At 40.7% G+C, this 20267-nt stretch overlaps 1 protein-coding gene across 8 annotated transcripts in view; it reads right to left on the reverse strand.

Annotated features, from left to right (window-relative positions):
• Positions 1-20267, reverse strand: part of il1rapl2 (interleukin 1 receptor accessory protein-like 2) — a 338297-nt gene that overhangs the window by 8259 nt on the left and 309771 nt on the right. For all 8 annotated transcript variants that reach the window (XM_061834273.1, XM_061834271.1, XM_061834272.1 and 5 more), the window contains 7 exons: positions 16855-17000; positions 8041-8181; positions 6536-6596; positions 6165-6274; positions 3494-3639; positions 2535-2612; positions 2336-2452 (listed from right to left, as the gene is read on the reverse strand). In XM_061834273.1, the coding sequence (XP_061690257.1) occupies positions 2336-2452; positions 2535-2612; positions 3494-3639; positions 6165-6274; positions 6536-6596; positions 8041-8181; positions 16855-17000 (799 nt within the window). The remainder of the gene's footprint in view (positions 1-2335; positions 2453-2534; positions 2613-3493; positions 3640-6164; positions 6275-6535; positions 6597-8040; positions 8182-16854; positions 17001-20267) is intronic.

A 20267-nucleotide genomic window follows, 5' to 3' on the forward strand; every position in this document is an offset into this window, starting at 1 on the left:
AGCCTATCCCAGCCGTCAATGGGTAGGACGTGGGGTACACCCTGATCTGGTTCCCACCCAATCGCAGGGCACATCAAGACAATGAACCACACTCACAATCACACCTAGGGGCAATTTAGAGTGTCCAATTAATGTTGCATGTTTTTGTGGATCTCGAGAAAGCCTATGACAGAGCACCAAGAGAGGAACTGTGGTACTGCATGCGTAAGTCGGATGGGGCAGACGCTGTGGCGACCCCTAACAGGACAAGCCGAAAGGAAAAGAAGAAGAATTAATGTTGCATGATTTTAAGATGTGGGAGGAAACCAGAGAGCCTGGAGAAAACCCACACAGGCACGGGGAGAACAAATTCCACACAGATGGGTCCGGGATTGAACCCGGGACCTCAGAACTGTGACGCCAACGCATTCCAGTTGAGACAACATGCGGCCTTGTGACTCCCCTCTTTGCGTATATATACTGCCTCCTGGTGGCAAAGGTGTACACACCAGAAGATGCCGCACAATGAACTCCCAAAATGAAGTCATGATGGAAAAAGTGTTTAATCTTTCACATTCTGTTTAATTATATCACTACTATATGTTTATCAATAAATGAAAGGTCATAAACTGCTTCATATTTTGGACAAACATGAATTGAACACGGTGTATTTCTGCCCAATGAATGTGATCAGAAATGTGCTCATTCTGGTGTCTGTTAACGGATTTGGAAAGCTGGGTTAGTTTTGTTTTTTCCCCCATTAGGATGCCACTTTTCGTTCGAAGTATTGAACCGTAAACCCAGTGACACACTGCGAGGATTCCTTCTGTGGTAAGGAAAGCGGGTGAAGTGCTCTCAACTAAGTCACAGGTGGGTCGCTGATTTCCAGGCTTTCCAGGCTTAGATGGATATAAAAATCCCTTGAGAGTACTCACATGATGGAGCGAGATTAGTTGCAGAGTACCACGTAGTTCAAAGGGTGATACCTATTTTTCTACCCAAGACTGTTTGTGGTTACACACTAAAGGGCCACTGTCATGAAATGCATGATTTTTAGTATGTTGTTAATGAAAAAACAGGAGCCGACATGGACCCATGCGTTTTTTTCACCACAACACATGATTTTTACGTAAACAGCTTTTTGTAATTCCCGCCATGACAATCCTCCCGAGGGATTTGTTTTCGAGAAGAAGCAGGAAGTGACGTACGTGGCGGGACCGCCCTCAAGTGGACTCGTTTGTTTCTTAGTTTTACCTCCGGCAAGGTAGCTCGTTGTTCCTTCCTGTTAGCCAAAATGCCGGGTCGTTGCATTGCTGAACATTGCTTGAACACTTGGGAGGATGGATTTACCCTTCATAAGTTCGCAAGAGACCCGGTTCGTCGTGAAACATGGATTGCACGGGTGCAATGGACGAGAGCTTCGTGGGTTCCAAATGACATGCAGGTGTGTATACAGCTACTAAAAAAAATAATAGTTTGAGGCGGACCACGTAATCCGTCTCTCATAACGTAACAAAAGATCCGCGTACGTATGACAGGCGTGCTAAACGTGGCGATGTGTACGTCGGACGGTGTCGGGCTCGCAGCGAAGGCTGCTGCATCGCCTCGCACAGCCTCTGGGCTTGCAGATGGCGGCGGCTCTAAAGAACGCTGGCGACAATGGCGAACTCAGCCGCGTGCGACGACAACGCTGTAAAGCGTCCCGGCTTGACGGTGTTGTTCATTGCAGACGCGGCGGCTATGAACAACACCCTAAAGCAGCCCAGCTCGGGTCTGTGATAAGCCACCTTGGCGCCGAAAATGAGCCACACCAGCCGGCTACGACGAGCCGCGATGGCTCATCTCCACCGCGGAAGTGGTTTGGACGGGGAGGCAGTTTGGCTGTGATCGCATATCATCTGAATATGGCTTGAAACAATAGGGTAATATTGCCCCAGTAACTTCCCTCGGTTGTGTGACGTTCTCTTCTTCGAAATGTCAGAGGGGGCGTGTTCATCTCCCATAGTAGGGTCCACCGCGTGTTTTCAATGGCAAATGTCCGAGTGACGTCACGGACGTGGGATGCAGCCAATATGGCGACCACTTGGATGTCGTCGAATGACACTTCCACAACTTCGTGCATGGTTCACATTTATTTTTTCGTATAGACATTGAAGTGAATAATGTTATATGTATTTTTCATTACAATACCTATTTTAGAATATGTCTCGGGATGACACTTTACCTTTAAGGAGTACAGTCCTGTTTTTGAAGTAGTTGGTATAGAAAATGAACCTTACCCACACTGGTTAAAACACATTTTTGTTGCTAAAATAGCTTTGACAATTCTTTTAGAGACATTTGACCGATCCTTTACCTGACGTCTGGACAAAGTCTCTCTTCGTTTAGCAGGCATCTCATAGACCACCTGTTTCCAAAACTTCGATGACAGGTCATTGCTCTTTGGACCCCTCCATTTGATGATAGATAAAACCTGAAGAGCGATATGGAGATTGGTGAATCTTTTATAGTTTTGTATGACAAATCATTCACTGTGTTCACCATTCTCTGAATACCTTGATTGTATGTTTAAGTGCTTCCACGTCTTGATAGTTGATCACAGTCTTCAGATCTGCACATTCTATCATGATTACCTAAAGACACACAAGTAAGGTGAAGAAAATAAATATTTGAACAATCTGTTATATTGCAAGTTCTTCCACTTAGATATCATGGAAGGGTCTGAAATGTTCATTGTAAGGTGCATGTCCACTGTGAGAGAGATAATCTAAAAATAAAAATCCAGAAATCACAATGTATGATTTTTTTAAATGATTTATTTGTGTGATACAGCTGCAAATGAGTATTTGAACACCTGAGAAAACCAATGTTAATATTTGGTACAGTAGCCTTTGTTTGCAAATCCAGAGGTCAAACATTTCCTGTAGTTGTTCACCAGGTTTGCACAGACTGCAGGAGGGATTTTGGCCTACTCCTCTCCACAGATCTTCTCGAGATCAGACAGGTTTCTGGGCTTTCGCTGAGAAACACGTAGTTTCAGCTCCCTCCAAAAATTATCTTTTGGGTTTGGCAATTTCTTCGTAGCCCTTTCCAGTTGTGTGGAAATGTACAATTTACTGTCTTTGGACAGCTCTTCGGTCTTGGCCATGTTACAAGTTTGAGTCTAACTGTATGGGGTGGGGACAGGTGTCTTTATACAGCTAACGACCTCACACAGGAAGTGGACTTTTAAAGGCGGTGTAACAGGTCTTTGAGGGTCAAAATTCTAGCTGATAGACAAGTGTTCAAATACTTATTTGCAGCTGTATCACACAAGTGAATCGTTAAAAAAATCTCGCATTGTGATTTTTTGATTTTTCTTTTTAGATTATCCCTCCCACAGTGGACATGCACCTACGATGAAAAATTATACCCCTTCACTGTAGAACACTCTGGGTCAGACTGTATATCTTGGAGGTTCCACTATATACAATGATACCCTGAGAAGTCAAAAATGGATGTACTGTTGGTTTACCTTGATTTCCCCTGTCACCAGCATGGAGTGGAGCCGTGTTTCTATCTGAAAGATGCTCCAGCCTCTCTTGGCCACAAACTCTGGTGTCAAAACAATGATCAAACGTCTGCTCTGTAGCACACTACGAGCGAGGTCCTCGATGTATGCTGAGAGAGAGAGAAGCAGAGAGAGAGAGAAAGAAGTGTTCAATTATGAGTGGCATATGTTTTCAGAAAAAATGGGCCTTGTGCATACAAACACAATTGAAAATGAATTTCCATGTCAAGTTTTGCGTACTATATTTGTTACATTACAAACTAGATGCAATTCATACTAGCTGTTTGAAATATAGCCATAAACTACTGTAGATCAGTGATCTCAAATGAGTTTGTGAGGGTTTGTGATATATTTAACTCAGCTGTGAACCGAGTGCGGTGAAGTATTTAATATAGCTCCCCGGATGGACATGCCTTTTTGGGAGTGGCGGAATAACCCTTTAAAAGCCTACTTTCAAATCTCATCACTACTTTATAAATATTATCATAAAACCCTACGTTGGAACCTTGTTTGGAAACCTGAACCCGACTTGGAAACCATACTGGGCTTTGAAAACTGGGTTTCAAAGTAGGGTTATGTTGTCTAAATAGGGTTAAGGTTTCCAAGGAGGGTTTTAAATTAGTTACAAGACAGGTTTAAACGGTGATGCTTTTGTTTTTATACTCTAAGCCACTAGTAGCTCTGGATTCCAGAACAGAGGAACAAAAAGATCAGTGGTTCATCTACAATATAAAAGAACTCTCCCCTCCTCGACCACCCAAAACTGTGACTTCAAGTGATCCCAACCAGAGTGAAACAAGTGGACGTTTAGTGTCCTATAATTCCTATTTTGACAGAAGAGTGTCAGAGTCCTTCATTAACATACCTGGACACAGAAAAAAAGCAACATTTAATGTTTGTAACATCCCTGATTGATTTTCCCAAAAGTAGGCCCCTGAAGCTGTTCATTAAAAGAAGATTTGCATGAATTGCTCAAATAATAACATTTCCAGCAAACCCACTGCAATTTCACACTCAATAATTAATTGGCACAAATAACAGTGAACATTAGTAAAATTAGGTTTGCTTGCTTTTTATTTCATGCTTTCCTTTTCTCCATTTCTATTTTTATATTTTTAAACAAGTCATTTCATTTTTCCAACACATTATACCCCCCCCCAACTACTTATTGAATATTGTTTGCAGCACTCAGGCCAGTGATGGTTCTAGACCATTTAACTGGGGTGGGGGAGGGACACACACACACGCTGTCTACACTACTTTGAAACCTGATATCGCATATTTTGTCCATTCATTCGTTTTTGTTAACTAGACTCTTTTTTTGTGCTTTTTGTTAGTTTAGAGGCACTCAACCATCATCCCTGAACTCCTCTCCTCCAACCTTCTCCATCTTGACGCCTTGCCTGCCATCTGCCAGTGGATTTACAGCTTCCTAATGGGCAGGACACAGCAAGTGAGGCTGGGGCACACCACTTCATCCACATACACCATCAGCTGTGGGGAACCCCAAGGTTGTGTCCTCTCCCCAATGCTCTTCTCTCTCTACACAAACTACTGCACCTCGACGCATTGGGTTGTAAAACTCTTGAAGTTTGGAGATGAGACCACAGTCATCAGCCTCATGATGATCAAAAATGGTGATGAGTCTGTGTATAGACAGCAAGTGGAGAGGCTGGAGCTTTAATGCGCCTGACACAACCTGGAGCTGAACCCACTAAAGACTGTGGTGATGATCGTTGATTTCAGGAGATATCCTTCACCACAGCTGCCCTAATGCTGTCCAATAGTATTGTGTCAACCACTGAGACCTTTAAGATCCAGGGAATTACAGGCTCTCAGGACCTGAGGACCTGAACTATTCCCCTGTCCCATAAAAAAAAATCACAAAAGTGGTTTGTGATCAATATTTTCACGATTTAACAGTCTGTGTGGATACTGGGATATTCAGACTGTTTGAGAACTTTTTTTGCAACTTGTTTGTTTTTTCTTTGCAAGATCTGTCCTCAAACTGTCAGTATGGAAACTTAGTTGCGGGTAAGGAGAGTTTGGCAGATGATACAGAAAACTATCCACATGTGTAAGATGGAAAACCTGAATACAAGAATGATAATCCCGACTGCACGCAGAAAGAAATCATTTGGAGCCAAACTGTTTCAGTATCCTAAAAAGACTGCGGCACCCCCAGCCCTTGTATCTGTCGTAGTGTTTTTGTGCGAGTGAGGCCAGAGCATTGACAGATAGCGCAATAACAGTCGAATTTCCCCCTTGAGTTGGACTGAAAAATGGCACATAACCCCAGAAATGATGACAAATGGTGTGTGTGTAGCCATACACTGTGTGAGTGGGTGGCTGGATGGGGAAGTTTGAATAATGATCCAATGGGTTTACATGATATACAACTGTGACAATAGACATATATACATGCATATAGTATGTTTCAATACGCATTGAGTTAATGTGTATTTAGACATACATTCTTATTTATTTAGTCATAGTGATGGACTATGGATGCTTGGGGAGACTGTGTGTGTGTGTGTGTGAGAGAGAGAAAGAAATAGCAAAAGAGACAGAAAGAGCGAAAGAGAGAAAGGCTGGCTCAATAGCAAGATGACCGTTATGAATGATGGATACTTACTACTGCTCGGAATGAGATCTCTGTCTGGTAGAAACAGCTTGTATCCGTAGTGTTTCTCCAAGACATCAGGCAAGATCTCCAAAGCAAAAGTTTCCTCATCGCTGTTAGTTCTGCAGTCGAAAGCAACAAAAATACTATTAATGGAAAAATCCGGAACAACAGATGATTAAAGCGAAAAAAATGCAAGCGCTGGAAATATGACGTGGTACATGAGCGGAATTTTAAAATCATAGTACCAGCTGAGTTTAGGGCTGTTTCAATTCAAAATCACACCACAGTGAATAGGAGCAGATTCTGTACTGTGATGAGTTCAGAAACGTGAACCTAGGCAACTATAAGAAAATATTGTGGAATACAGCATGTTTGGTTACCTGCCCAAAGAGTCCAGATCCACTTTGGTATATGAGAGATAGGCGTCATACTCCTTATTATCTAATCAGACACACAGGAAAAAGAAATGAATAAGAGTTTCATACCAGCAATTATACAAGCATTGTGAACCTTCAAGAAGGCAGCGGTAGCAGGGCTGTGAACTGCAGTACATGAGAAGTATTTCACGATTTGCCAGATAATTGAAAGTTGATCCTTTTTATTTTTGCAGTTGTTCTTTAACGAACTTTGATCTTTTACCCTGACCCAGACGAGGATCATACACCTATGCCTGATTGAGTGATGATGGAATTTTAGTAATAATAGTAATATAGTAGTTTTGTTTGGAAAAACTTGGATTATATCTTCCTCAAAGTTGAGAGGATGTCACTGGGACATCTTGAACCCACCTGTGACCCTGTACACAATAAGTGGTAGAAAATTGATAGATGTTTATAAAATCATTTCAGTATTGCATGGCTTCTATTGCATGTTACTGTACGGTTTAAGTATTAAATGTCACAAATCCTCCTTGGGAGTAATTGAAAAACAGGAACTGCTTTGAAGAGAATTAAAAAAAAAAAAACCAAAAATGGTGACCTCGAGACCTTTTAAGGTCATCAATGCAATCACAATTTTTGTAACTCAATAAGACTCATGTACCTGTCAACAGGCACTGTGTCCCACCCATCATCAGAAAACTGTTCAAGGTATTTCAGGATTGGATGGTTCCTTCTCCAGCCAAAACGTTTCAACGACTTCCACAGATATTGAATATGATTAAGAACAGCTCTTGTCAAAGGTATAATAGTTTAGTGACAATGGGCAGCACATTTCACTCCAGAATGCTATGATAGTATTGATATGTCAATGTACCCAGCACATATTCAAGACACCTTGGTTGGATGCTGCAAAACAGCCTCACAAGAGAAAACAGACCCCTCTGTATTGCATAGTTGGTGCGGTGTTCTCCTTTGTATTTGTTTGTCTTTGCATCTGTTAAACATAGAGCTAATTTTACTTATTAAAAGCTATGGTTTTGTCAAATCTGTACAAAGGACATTCTCCCAGAATCTCTGTGGTTTCTGTAAGACTTTTTACAAATTCAACACTTGTCACTTTTTAAAACTTATTTCATTTACCATTTTAAGCTTTCCTTTCCTTACAGAGGGGTACCTATAATTTCCCCTGCATGTTTTAATCAAAATAGTCCCTCTCCTGCATTTGTCTTCTTAGTTGGGTCCGATGGCTGCTGCTCACGGCTGGTTAACGTTCATTTTCTCTATTGCAGATCCTGTTCTAGAGACTATCCCAGTTCACTTTCGGTGAAACTATACCCTGAGTTGGTCACCGAACCTAACACGGGATACACTCACATTTACATCAACTCTCAGTGGGAAGGAAATCCAAGCTCCTTGAGCAGGAATCGCTTGAGTTCATATTGCCACAGATTCTTACAGAAGCAGCCAGTCAAAACACAAAAACAGAGCGACATAAGAAGATTTACCATCTTCGGTTTCATCACTGCCAAAATGTCTCCTGTAGCACAACATAATTTCCAGGTTGTAACATTTATAAAGCGCCGTTAGGACTCCTAGCAGCAGCAATATGACACCCAGACCACCAGCCAACTCCAAACGATACATATCTACAGTCAAAGAAAGAGGAAGAAAAGGAAAGAAAATTAATCAGTTCATATCAGTGGTTCATAATCATTAAAAAAATAATCAAAGACCCAGATCATTTCTCATTTGTCACAAAGCTCTAACTTCCTGTACTGACGCCTTGTAATTTTTTTCAATTTTGCTTTTTATGTGTCGCTGTCGATTTAAAAATCTGTAAGTCTCTACAAAATAAAACTGTACTGACTTTAATGACTTTCAAATGCCCAATGATTCTTTCGTTCATAAGCAGAAACTAAGCTGATGCTGATTTTGTCTTTTGATTTGATTTATCTAGTCATTTAACATTCAAATCAGTAAAAAAGAAACTGCTTTTAATTGAAAGCAATTTAATGGGAAAAGGCATAATAAAAGTATTTGATGTGTCAAATATGTGAGATGAAAAAATATCAGATGGGTTTTTACTCAAATTATTCATTAATGTTTGACTGCTTCATTTGATCATTGCTGATTCTCACAGAACATCGGTTTAACAGACATCAGACGGTGAATGACAGGAGTCGTAATTTCAGTTTGATAGCGTTTTTATTTTGGTACTATGAAAGGAGCACTACTGGCACGGTGGTATGCCATTGGGCCACTGAAGCTTCAGTTATTGCTTGGCACCTTCTGCTTTAAGTTAGACTAGCTGGGTGCAATGGCACACTAAGGTGCCATGAGATGAAAATGATCAAATTTCATTAAATAGGTCTGAAAATAATTATTTATTCTCTAAAAGCAGGTATCTTTGTTCATCTATCTATGCTAGTGACAAATAGTGATAAGCAGGACAAATACATATTATTGTACATACAGTATAGTAAAATGTGTCTATCAGTTGTCATTCATAGTTTTGGGTTCACATGAATAGGTTGAGGTTTCATACAGAGCAAGACAATTTGTGGGAATATTGAGACAAAAAACATCATTCTTTCAATATACTGTATAGCTGCATACATTTTGTAATATTTTTATCTGGTGTTGTGCTAGGAGAACTTTCTGATTCAAAACTTGGCAGAAAAAAGGTTGGACACTTAGACCATTTAAAACATAGCATCCATCCATCCATCCATCCATCCATCCATCCATCCATCTATCTTCTTAGCCACTTATCCTTACGAGGGTTGCGGGAGTGCTGGAGCCTATCCCAGCTGTCAACGGGCAGGAAGCAGGGTACACCCTGAACTGGTTGTCAGCCAATCTCAGCGCACATGGAGACAGACAACAGTCGCACTCACAATCACACCGAGGGACAATTTAGTGTGTCCAATTAATGTCGCATGCTTTTGGGATATGGGAGGAAACGGGAAAAAACACGCAGGCACGGGGAGATCATGCAAACTCCACACAGGCGGGTCCAGGATTGAAGCTGGGACCTCAGAACTGTGAGGCCAATGCTTTCCAGCTGACCCACCGTGCCGCCTTGAACAAGATAATGTATTGTTTTTCCAAATGAGCAAATACTCAATACTCAGCAAAAGATGGCCTTTAATACATGTGACTGAAGACGACAATAACATATGACACCAATATAAACAAAAAGTCCCACAAGTGTACTGCAGAATTGTAAGAGTGTGATTTTGAATGATTGTGTTATCAAAGGCAGGAGTGGAGTAGAGTGGATGGGAGACTGATGGAATGTTGTTGCTGAATGACACCATTTTATTACACACACACGCATACACAAACACCACACAAACTTTCACACAAAATAGACACTTGGATTTAAACAGATGTACCCCCTTCCATCTCTGCTGAAGTTTTCACACATCTTATCTCATCCTATACTCTTAAGAGAGCAGTCGTGCAGAAACGCATGCATTTAGTATTGCAGTTTTACGGTGCACAGTAAGAACAACAACAACAAACAAAAGACATTTTATGACCATGAGGACCCAGGAATGTTGTTTGTAATATTGATGTTAAATAAGAAGATTGCTTTAAAATTGATTTTCATTAGTAGTCAAGGCTGGTCGACAATTCAAAGATGGTCATTTTATGCCTAATTTGTTCCTCCTCATCTCCTCCCTGCCCGGACCCCCTGCCTGTGACCCAGGAATTGGTCTCAGCACGCTTTCTTGAAGGACATCTCAATTTCTAAAAATGTATCTGGAGGAAGGACAGGCGAATGTGGAGTTAAAAAGAGAGTTTTCTTTTGAAGAGTCCCCCCCCCCCGTGCACCTTTCCCCAGCACAAATGACACAAAGCCAGCCAAATATGAAAATAGGAAATAATTACGCAGGCAGATTTTCCAGTGCAATTATCTGAATTCTCTGTAGGATGAAGCAAAAATAGACGATTCAAATGACAAAAGAATGAATGATGAATAAAATATCGAAGAAAACACAAGATAAAATAACACAAAACATTTAGTTATCATATTTTGTTACATGAGGGGGACAACAAAGGGCATGGCCGATTGGATTTTGTGCAGAAGAACTGGACTTGCCTTATTTAAACCCCACAAAACTCTTTGTGAGAAACACGGACTAAACCAGAGGTGCTCAGCCTCCTAAAATAATGTAAGTTCTTCTGGCTACTAAGTCAAAAACTCTTTTTCTTTTCCTATAGACCTGACAGTCAGGTGTACTGATACTTTTGTCTGAATAGATTTGTATATTCACTGTGCAGTTATCTCTGTGAGTAATGGATTTCTGTCAGGCTTTGCACATATCCAGCTCTCATTTTATGCACAAAAAGGTGGGCCTCTGATGACAAAGAGTTCTAAACTTTCACCAGTAGACGTCTCTCTAATGCTGTGGCATCTGACTGCCACTCAGAACACACTCACAGTACTGCGAGATTGTAACAGGACAGTGACATAGAAGATGGCAGTAGGGATGGAATATAACATTTCACTGTTTGCCAAATATTTGCACTAAAGTTACATAAAACCGCTCATTGCCTTATCATGTCGTTTATTTAAAAAGCTTTTCTTATCTCTACCATGCTACCATCATTCGCCTCCCCCCCGGCAGCTTCCTCCTTTATTCCCCCTTTTCATTTTCTATCAATCATCTAACTGTCACACATTTTTCCATGACAAATGCATCACTTGTCCACTATCGGCGCTCGGGAGATTTGACTTGCAGGTGGCTTTTTTTCCCCCAAAGAGGAGGAATAGAATGCTGATAAGAGTGAGAGCGAGTTTACTTAACTGACTGGTATCAAGTCATCAGAGTTATTTTAATTTACTATTTTACCAAAAGTGATGTACCTAATCTTGTCATTTGTGTGCACCTGCCAAAGAGGCGTGACTCGTTTAGGTCAGAAGCTGGCTGTAAATCATGGAGCATGGAGTTTTCCCGAGACTTCTGAATGTCATTGAGATCCAGGTTAAAAATACACTGTAGCACAATTTAAATATGAAATTAGTTAGTGGATGTGTCATCGCCATTTAACACACTACACTTTCAAGGAGAGAGTCTTATTTTTGATTCTCTAAGAAATAAATCCAATACAAGTAACTGAACCAGAAGACTGCACTTGTGCCTGCTGTTCTATGGATCAGCAGTGTCCAATAATCCCTGCGCCACAGGCCGAGCGGGTTACTTTAGTGTATTTGATGGGTGACATAGAAGCAAATAAAAACAAATGATTCAATATACTGTATAATTCACCATTACAATGACTGTAGTTGTAAATCTGTAGGCTCTGTGCTTTAAAAAAAATACTCCAACAGCTAACAGCATGTCTGAAGTGCAAAAGTGCCTCGCCGAGGTGAAAGAAGTCCACTTGCGACAATATTTTTTTTGCCAGTTAATATGATTTACTGTAATATGCTGACGTAACGTGGTGGGAAGACATTTTGGCCATCGGGCAATCAGTGAGTGCACGTTAGCGCTATGGGCCAGGTGTATCCTGCACCATCATCATGAGTCAGGCATCGCCGGAGCATCGCAGGGCAGCGGGGAGAGGGTAGTTGGTGGGTATCAAAAACCCCTCCTGACTTCACCCGGCGTGCATATCTGCCAAGAGAGCGCGTAAAAGACATATTGGAGTGGACAGGGCAATGCTTGCGGCGCACCTTTTCTGATTTACGCGCATGGGAGAGTCTGGCTGCATGTGAACAAGAAGCAGTCTGTATTATTTTATTCATGGATTTCAGTCCTATGTAGAAAAAAAACATTATAAAGATATTATAAGGCTGTCTCAATTTGTACCGAACTTCTCAAGGGTGTACTTTGGATAAAAAGCCAAAGCTAAGTCTATTTTACTCCTTGGATATTTATACTATAATGCAGGTTATATGCATTCAAGTTGATAGCAAACATCTTAACATCTCAATTAGACAACTTTAGTCTTTGTAGTTTTTGTGATAAAACTATTACCATCACAAGGCGTTCATATTTTTGATATTTTATTTGCACCCGTTTTCACCAGTGTAAAAGAGTAACATTCGTTATTGTGGTAATCTGGTTATAGCTAGCTCTCAGATCATGTGTTATCCTTCTCACACATGATATATTAATAAGCTTCTAGTTTTATATACACACCATGCCATATAATTACAGTATCTGTATTGATTACATTGTGCAATAAGTTACACTTTCCCTCTATGGCCTTCAAACCTATTTTTTTTTTTTTGCTATTCATGGTGGCCTTGTATGATGACATCACAGAAAAAAAGAGAATACAATACAAAAAACATATAAAGCAAAACTCAGAATGAAGATACGAGAAATATTTAAGACTTAAGGGGAACCAAACTTCTCCCAGTCTCCTCTGTTTGTCATTTATCCTCTCTAAATCTTTTTTCTTTCTAGTAAGACTCTCTTATTATTGGCTAAAAGAAGTTTGCTCTACAATGCGAGTGTGTGTGAGCAAATTCCATAAAACAGATGCATTCAAGAATTACCAACTGGTTGAACTGGGGGTAGACCACACATAATTTAATCACACATAGTGTGTGAAATCAGGCTTTCATAATGTGCGCTAACTTAGCATAACATGTGCTTTGTTTCGGCTGTCGTGTTGCGTTCAGGCGTTCTTACATGACCTTGCTCCGAGGCTTCGCACCAGAAGGCAAAGGAAAAAAAGAATTTACGATTCAGCACAGTTACTGAAGTTTGAAAAAAAAATCTGCCCACACTCTATGCAGAAATGCTTTGAATTGTTAAGGTCGTAAAGGCTCTCTCCCTGGAATAAAGGTTCTCTTTAAGGAAAAGAAGATGACCTTTTAGTGAAGCGATGAGAAGGAACTGAAGAGCAAAATCAGAGAGGGTATTTTGGAATCCAGTTACAGGAGGAGGATTGCGGTTCAGCTGCAGAAGAGCAACACCAGAGATGATCAGAGAACAACGCCCAAGATCATCGATAGCCATAAATGACTGGACATCATGGCGGCAGGTCCAGACAGATCTGCTGCAGTTTGCCTACCAGCCCGCCAAGTTCTTTCCCAATAGGGGAAGCATAGTTCCACTGTAAGGATCATATTCTTCCATTTCCTGAAGGATGACAGCAACATGGACTTCTGAGAGGCAGACTGGAGTACCCAGATGTGTTCTGTGCAGCACATTGCAATGTACAGATCCAACTGCCACCTGCAGAAGTTCCCTTGATAGCTCCACCATCATTTCCCTCATTTAAGGAGATGATGAAAAGGGAATAGAGGAAATAGACTCCGGACTTCATGGACTGAAACCCCTACTCATCATAGAGTGTGTTGATTCTTAGACCTTGATTTAACAAGATCCTAAATAGCGGGGGCTAAATTATGTGTTCACTCGAATAGATTGTGCGCGCTGTTGGTGGGCATGTTGTGCATGATTTTCAACATTGTTTTTTATTAAGATGTCTAATAGTGGCCGCTAAATGCATGCGCACTCTTTCGTAGCAGGTGGTGCCTGCTGTTGGCAACAAGTGTAAAAGTGCTGGAAACTGTCACATTTATAGAGGGTCTTATGATTTGTATATCCACAGCTTGCGTGTTTTTGACCATGGGATATCTGGAAGTGCACAGCATGGCAGGTGGATGTTTGGCATGCCATGCAACAATCGCGTTCAAACCCAGGACAACACTCCAGTGGTGACTTCAATTAGTTTTCGAAAAGGCCACCAACAAATATAAATTTTTGGATTCGAAAAAAAAATCATAATATATCATACTGCTTCAATCCATCCATTATCTTTACCACTTATCCTCACGAGGGTCGTGGGGAGTGTTGTAGTCTATCCCAGCTGTCAACGGGCAGGAGGCGGGGTACCAGCCACTCGCAGGGCACATGGAGACAAACAGCCACACTCAAAATCACACCGAGGGGTAATTTAGTGTCCAACTAATGTTGTATGTTTTTGGGATGTGGGAGGAAACCGGAGTGTCCGGAGGAAACCCAAGCAGGCACAGGGAGAACATGGAAACTCCACACAGTTGGGTCCGGGATTGAACCTGTGACCTCAGAACTGTGAGGCCAGTGCTTTACCCGCTGAGTCACCATGCCGCCTCATCATACTACTTACTTTCTTAAATGACAAGAGCAGCAACTGCTGCTTCACCGTGTTTCCTAAAAAAAAAAAAAAAAAAACAAAAACAAAACACTATTTCTAGCCTGTTTATGGCTGAAACCATCTTGCGTATTTGTTGTTGTTCGTTCTTGCATTTCTTGCATGGATTCCAAATGCAAATAGCTGCCATAGGCCACCACCAAGATGATCTCCATGGAAGTCAATATCGGATAGCCATGCCCGAGGGGCTGTACGATGCTTATGTTTTTTTTTCATTTTTTTGAAACTGATGATATAGACAAGACATTTAGATAGATATTTAATATATATACATATATATAAATACAGTAATTTCATATTCGTAAATAATGTCAAACCCAAGGATGTATCATCTTTGTATAGCCAAAATCTAATATATACATTGGATCTTGCTAGAATGGCAATTGTACTGTCACTACCATGAGTACTGTATATATTTCTCTCCGTTTTGTTTAGTATTGCTTGCGCGTTTTTGTCTTTCAGTGTATAGCTCAAGTAATTCAGCATGCGCGTGACCCAGAACAGTCTGTGCCCCCCACACCCTTCACTTGCACACACAAGCACATTATATGTATCCTGATTATTACTGTGTCAGGCAACAATGACCTACCCTGATGACGCCCACTGGATTTGTGCGTCAGTATGATCTCGCGTGTTCACACGCGGGTGTGTGTGTATGTTTGTCCGGGAGTCCGTGGGGTGCCAGTTAAGTATAATGAGATAGATGTGACACCCAAGGCAAAAAAACAGTAGGACCTGTTTTCAGTTCACCGCCTCCCATTCGCCGTCCCTTTATTCTTCTGTCATTTTTTCATTTTCTTTTGTCTTCTGTACTTCCACATCTTCTCATTGTATGTTTATTTTTTGTCATTCACAAACCCATGTCTGCTAATTTACATCCAACTGAACTCACTTTTTTTTCAGCCCCATTATCCAATGAACTTGAGGTAACAGAGAATTCCCCCTCCCCTGTGCTTTGTCGCTATCCTCCATCTCTTTTTGTCTCTGCTTTTCTCTCTTACTCTGGCTGGTGGTCACAAACTCCACAAGGCATGTTGCAAATGTTTTACACAGGGAACTCTCATGCATTTTTCAGTTGAAACTCAAAAGTGGTGATGATGAGATCATGTTTTTCTTATATTCCTCAGTCATTTCAGGCGCTATGTGCTCGGGTGTGCACTTTCTGAGCATCACCTGTCAGTCCAAGAAGTTTTTTGAAAGTGCACTGTGGCATCCGCATCCTCCTGAGAGAGGGATTATTTCCTTTAATAGTAATAATGACAATAACATTTCATTGGTTTTGTATTTTTCCACACACAGAGGTATGATATTATATAATAAGGCCTTGGGATACAAGTTTAACTTGTTCCATGACCTTGACAGTAACTCAAATCTTTCATATAACGACAGGGTAAACTACGGTAATATTAGTATTTTTTCCACAAAGGTTAAAGACTATATGCGTGTGAGTATTGTTATGGTGACTGTGTTGTTGTTGTTGGTGTGTTGTTGTTCAAGTATCTTAAAGGGTTACAACTCCACGACACAAATACAGATTGGTAAGTGAAGCTAAACATAGCATAAATAAAACCAAGAATCAAATGAGTGCAGTTAATTATAATTATATCTCTCTGCTCTTTGGTTAGTCACATTTGCACAGTTAACATAGCATTTCCAGCATTATGCTCTTATTCTGAAAGACAAAGCACATCATTTCCTATAGCGCAAACTGTTTTATGATTTATTGCATATTGCACCCCCTGCTTTAAGCTGACGTGACGTCACTGCCCGTGCACAAGTCAGGTGAACAACATCGAGTAAAGTAACACAACATAATGTAACCTAATGTAACATCATTGCTGGTGATATTGTTCTTGATTCGACTAAAAACTAAGTGAGACTTAAGCAACGAGGTTTCTGCTAGGTTGACGCCAACTAGAGCACTCCATTTTGCCTCAACAGCCTATAAGTACAATACAATACAACAATATATACAATAGACAACTATATACAAGACTACAATATAAATTAATGCCACACAATTGTAACAATCTCTTGATTATTATGCCCATCCCAATAACATAAATTATGTTTTTGATTGGTGAATTAAAATGCTCTGCCTTATCTAGGTTAGTCTTAATATCGATAGTGGGAGGAAGGGAAACTAATTTTTGTACCTTTTTTCTGCAGTATCGCACTCCCACGGCGGCGTCCAATGTGGTTCTCCACGTAGCAGGTGTAATTAGCCAGGTCAGTCTCCTCTATAGCGTCAAAAGTTAAGGATAGCTGCACTTCCTTTTCTCCCAAATGCTCCTTTAAAATCCTAGATGACAAAACAGAATTTCTAAATTACATGTTAGACATGATCTTTTAAACCTTGACTAGATTGCTTGAAATGTCTTTTGTCTGGAAGATAACAGGTAAAATATATGAAGAATACAGGGAGTGAGAATATACACTGCATGTCAACCTTTGAGACAGTTATGTCCGTGTTCCAAAAATTGCTCTGCCAAAATTTTGACAAGGAGGCACAGTTAAAGAAGACAAATAGGCAACAGTGGAGGACAAAAGAAGAGGCATATGATATAAGAACATAGAAAAGAGTAAATGATGCATAGAGAAATGCAGTTGAGTGCAGCGGAGTAGAGTGCATTAAAAAAGTAGGACAGATGGTGCAAGGAGGCATGTGTAGAAAACAGTGCAGCAGGTGCAAAAAGCTTCTGTCCTTATGGTGAGGTCAGATACCGCATAAGCCTGCAAGGAGTCGGATGGCAGGAGGCAGACCGAACTAGCTCAGGGGTTGACCCGTCTTTTAGAATCTGATTTAGGGTCAGCCCGAGACATTACCACTGAAAACCGGCAGCCACACTGAAGGTGCTCGCTGAAATGACACATTTGGTATTGCACCGGCACTGATATATCTTCCTTAAAGCCCAAGTGTCATCCCTACAAACATTCTAAAATAGATATTGTAATGAAAAATACATAACATTATTCACTTCAATGTCTATACGAAAATATAAATATGAGCGGAGAGCGCATCATCCATGCGCAAAGTTGCGGAAGTGTCATTCGACATCCAAGTGGTTGCCATTTTGGCTGCATCTCCTGCCTGTGACGTCACTCCGGACATTTGCCATTGAAAACATGCTGTGGTGGAAGTGCTTTTCGAAACAGAGAACATCTCACAACTGAGTGAAGTGTCCGGGGCAATATTACCCGATCATTTCGAGGCATATTTAGATGATATGCGGATCACGGCCAAACCACCTACCCGCCCGATCCACCTCCGCATGGCGGTGATAAAAACAACAGAAGCAACGATAACGCCACGGCCAAACCGCCTCCTGGTCCGATCCACTTCCATGGCGGAGATGAGCCACCGTGGCCCGGTGCCGCGATGAGCCACCCCAAGTGAAGCCATGTTGACAAGGCCGGCGGCCAGCTTGGCCTTATGAATTACGCCCACCCCACCACTATTGTTTTTTTTAGTAGCTGTATACACACCGACCTGTCATTTGGAACCCACGAAGCTCTGATCATTTGCACCTGTGCAATCCATTTTTCACGACGAACCGGATCTTTTGGATAAGTATGTAAAGCGAATCCATCCTCCCAAGTGTTCGAGTAATATACAACAAGCTGGCATTTTGGCTAACATGAAGGAACAACGAGGTACCTTCCAGAACTAGTATAAACAGACGAGACCACTTGATTGTGCTACTACCCTGTACGTCACTTCCTGCTTCTTCTCGAAAACAAATCCCTCGAGAGGATTTTCATAGCGGGAATTACAAAAAGCCACATACATCAATATCATGTTTTGTGGTGAAAAAACGTCTGGGTCCATACCAGCTGCCGTTTTTTCCATTAATAACACACTAAAAATCATGCATCTCATGACAGTGGACCTTTACCGGCTGTAATGGTACAAACCGTGAGCCTGAGCAGAACCTGGCAGCTACGAGAACCTAGAATAATACATCGTTTGAATTGCGTATTGCCACAACCAGGGTGGAAACAGAAACCCTTCAGATACATTTTATAGTTTTAATACCTTCTCAACTTTGTCTAGAAAACAGGAACACGACATTGATTTGCAAATGTATTAGTTGATCACCTCTCTTACAAAAATTTACAGAAATGCCAACTTGTCTCGATTTTTCCATGAATAGCTCAACTAATCCTATTCCTTCATGTGAACATCTTTACATAATAATCTGTTGTTTGCACTCATTTTTTATCCACACCACAAGAGACCAACAATGAAAAATACATTTGGGCTACGTATGTATGAGGTTTATTGACAGCATGTATGCGCTTGTCTTTTGTATTTTGTTTGGGTTATTTCATTTTAATTGGATTCACACATCATTGCAGGGTCTGATATATGCTGTAAAATGACCATATACTGTGCAATTACCATAACTCACAGCTATCCTACCATTGTGGACTGTATTCCACTACCATTGTGTACTGTGTTCCAGAGTACACCAATAACTTATAAAATTAAAATACCAACACTCACTGTTAAATTATGGTGGAGAACTGTAATGGGAGGAAAAAACAAAAAAAAAACTGTAACATTCAGTGAAAATAAATTACCTACATTCACCGTTTAATTAGTGTCATGTACTGCATTCCATGATACAATAATATATTAAAATAATTTACAGTGGATGTATATGGTATATGTACTGTAAAATTATGGTGACAATGGTGTATTTCAAGGTAAAGAGATGCTATTAAAATCAAACTACAGCAAATTACCGTTGTCATTCCTGCCAATAATATAAACATTTTTTTAACAAAGTAAAATTCTTTAGTGTGGTTTATTTCTCGAATACTAAGGAGAAAAGACAAAAGAATATCACTCAAAACAAGACGGAAAACAAAGGTTATTCGCTATTGGTCGTAATGACTTAAAATTATTCAAGTAAGCGCTAATCTTCAAATGAAATCCTATTGATCTTGTGTGACTGATTAAAACTCAACAATGTATCTTCACAGTAATTGCGTTTCTGATGTTGTAACAGGTAATTCCTAATAAGATCCTCTTAAGCCTGTTTCACACAATAATGACACTCCAAGCTTAGCTAATAAAACTGAACAAAAATCAAACCATTTACAATTTGCATGATCGAGTGATTAAATTAAATGTAAATAGAAATCCAATTAATTTTCTTTCTTGCACAATTTTTTTTTCCAATTTCTGGGTACAACAACAAACACAATATACCTCGTTAAAAAAACGACACAATGTTAAAAGATGTGGAAACAATCATGGTTTAGACCGCAACGGGTCCAACAATCTATTCATCCATTTTTAGGCCGCTTAACCTCACAAGGCTCGCGGGAGTGCTGGAGCCTATCCCAGCCGTCATCAGGCAGGAGGCGGGGTACACCCTGAACTGGTTGCCAACCAATCGCAGGGCACATGGAGACAGACAACAGCCGCATACACAATCACACCTGGGGCAATTTCGGGTGTCCAATTAATGTTGCATATTTTTGGGATGTGGGAAGAAACCGGAGTGCCCGGATTAAACTCATGCAGGCACGGGGATTTCATTCAAACTCCACACAGGTG

Source organism: Syngnathoides biaculeatus, chromosome 11, assembly GCF_019802595.1.
Source record: "Syngnathoides biaculeatus isolate LvHL_M chromosome 11, ASM1980259v1, whole genome shotgun sequence".
Lineage (NCBI taxonomy): Eukaryota > Metazoa > Chordata > Actinopteri > Syngnathiformes > Syngnathidae > Syngnathoides > Syngnathoides biaculeatus.